The sequence below is a fragment of the Austrofundulus limnaeus genome, unplaced genomic scaffold (genome assembly GCF_001266775.1).
Source record: "Austrofundulus limnaeus strain Quisiro unplaced genomic scaffold, Austrofundulus_limnaeus-1.0 Scaffold63, whole genome shotgun sequence".
Lineage (NCBI taxonomy): Eukaryota > Metazoa > Chordata > Actinopteri > Cyprinodontiformes > Rivulidae > Austrofundulus > Austrofundulus limnaeus.
The window spans coordinates 266,252-268,862 of NW_013952465.1; the positions used below are offsets into that span (position 1 = coordinate 266,252).

General features: G+C 39.3%; 1 protein-coding gene across 1 annotated transcript in view; it reads left to right on the top strand.

Moving 5' to 3' along the window:
- plcb1l (phospholipase C beta 1-like) overlaps positions 1–2,611 on the top strand; it is a gene marked incomplete in the record, with an annotated part of 181,791 nt that overhangs the window by 5,535 nt on the left and 173,645 nt on the right. Inside the window, 1 exon segment of the mRNA XM_014009893.1 lies at positions 1,991–2,068. Within this exon segment, the coding sequence (XP_013865347.1) occupies positions 1,991–2,068 (78 nt within the window).

The following is a 2,611-nucleotide window of genomic DNA, read 5'->3' on the forward strand; positions in this document are numbered from 1 at the left end:
TCGGTGCTAACCACTGAGCCGTCGTGCCGCCAAATGAGTTGACCTTCATAAAAATCTTTCAAACTGTGACAAATTAAAGACTTCAGGCTATACATCAAATTTTAAATTGTATTGATACATAAATAAATAACAGAACCTTTTTTTTAATGTTCATCATATTTGAAGCAGAGAGAAGCACCGAGCGGACACTGCATGGTGGCATTAATCGTATTAATCATCAAATGCCAAAAAATAATCGATTGTTTTTCCGACGATTAATTGCACACGATACGATTATGCCCAACCCTATGAGGAAGATATACTTTGGTAACACTTGTACAAAAAAGGAAATACTTAATCTTTTAACACATTAGCATTAAAGTGTCAAAGATCAGTAGCAGAAACGATGCAAACATCCATGTCTAATTCAAATAAAAAGAAAACACACATGGACTGGGGGTGGGGGTGCTTCTTTTATAGAAGAACTGTCTGGTAGTGGTCAACTGCAAGACTATGGGCGGTTACATTCTTGCTCCCTTGAAATCAGTTTTGTTGTTTCTCAGGAAACAATGAGGGTTATCAAGATTTTGGATCCAGAGGAGGGTGGAACTCCGGTGAGCAGGGCATCTCTGATGTCACCAATACAATAGCGGGCTTCCCAACGCACTGTGGCGTATGGATTCATATGATAATCTGAAGCATTGCAATTRTTGGTTSCAATGATGTAGTTGTCTCAWAATGCCAATGGAAGCATRTTACAYTAACAGAGASCCAAAAGTAATTGACTACTTCATAAACACAGAGACACATACTGGATGTCTACAGCAGGTTCCAGCTGACCATGGTACAGAAAATGGACATGTCATGTAATATCAAGACATTTATTCTTATGATTTAAAAAAATAATCTCTTACTCTGGCCTTAATACTCCGTCGTATACAGTAAATGCATTTCTTCAAGGACTGTTAAGCATGACGTTTTTTCTTGTTTGCATTCACTAGTATGAGCTGCGTCGTTTTGCCGTTCAATGAAGTCTGTAAAGATTGTGCAGCCATGTGAGCACAAACCAAAACCATTCCTTTTGACTGCCTAATAGATTTCAAGCAAATGGTGGGTTGCCATAGCAAATGTCACTATAGCGAAAGCCTCRGATGCTGCGTTTAGCCATTTCCAACGCTGAGCATGTCATTGCTTGCTTCGCTTGCTTCCTCTTTCTTTTTGTTTGCCTTTGTCTCTGATTTTGTTTTAATGGAGCAAGTGTGTCCAAAAATTGTGATTGTTTAGGCAGAATAAACTATGTTATAATGTTTCGTCGATGCATAGTCTGCTCCTAGTCTGTCGCTTTCATGATTTCCTACAGTGCAGGTCGCACCCGAACACGTTGTGTGTAGCAAATACAGACCATTAGCTCTCCCTCCAAAAGCCGTGATAGGGACATCATTAGTAGCCTCATGAAGACACTTTGAAGATTTGGTTGCTCTGAGCAGCAAATGCGGTTTCCATTTCTCTGATCTCGCAGCCATGGCTGATTGAAGAGGACAATACGCCACTGTTCAGCTGAACCACTGCCACTATAGATGCAGATAAGGAGCAAAAAAAAAAAAAGACTTTTTCTTTTTATAGAAGCCTGAGTCTCCAATAATATCTAGCTTTACCATGCGCGCCTCAGGGTCAAACTGTGGGAGACGTGGAGCCGTCTACACGTAGAAACTGTGGGAAAGCGTTTTGTCGTTACAAGAAGAGGGAAAATTGGAACATGAGATACAAAATAACCAGCAGCCATGAATGCAGACATGTCAAATACTCCTCTCGCTCTCTCTCGCTCGCTCTGACGCACAGACACATGCCAGACTGTTGGTCATTTTAGGGTGATGCTTTTTCATGTGAATGTGCCCAATAGTGAAAGATACAGCTTAAACAATACTTTTAAAGCTATGCCAGTGATGAAACAGGATATTATTTTTACCTAGAAAATACTCACACTTTGACTTTATGTGTCTTTTTATTGCAGGATTCTACCACTGTGACCCCTGTGACACTTACAGTTGACCCCAAAGGCTACTTCCTGTATTGGACGGACCAGAACAAGGTAAGCCACCACACTAATAACACCAAGGTTGGACTTCTACAGCTTGGCTGATAAAAACTCATCAAAAGGCAGGAAAATTGTGTTTTTTTAATTATATTTTTCTTTTTATTAAGAGCTTTTGCAGCAACAGTAGATGTTACCTTCAGCCCTGTTTTGAAATGTTCAAACATTCCCATTACTTTTCTAACCTTGTTGTTTTTCTTGGTGCTACTCCGTCTAAAGTCTTTTTGTGAGCAGGGAAAGATGTTAAAATAAGGATCTAATATTTTACCAATCAGATTTACAAGTGCCAAACTCAAAAGAATAGACTGTTATGTTGTTTACCAAGTGGAAGTCTGAACTGTTTCTTCATCCTATTTCGTTCAATGTGAATCAGAGCAGACGTCACAAAAAAGCCAGAGAACAGATTAAACAAAAACAAAAAAAAAACAAAAATACAAACCTTGGTGTTTTCAAATGCAGTTTGACCATTCCTTGCAATTCAGGTCAGTTGTCAGCAAACTGATTTTTACATTGTTGTGTGTGTGTGTGTGTGTGTGTGTG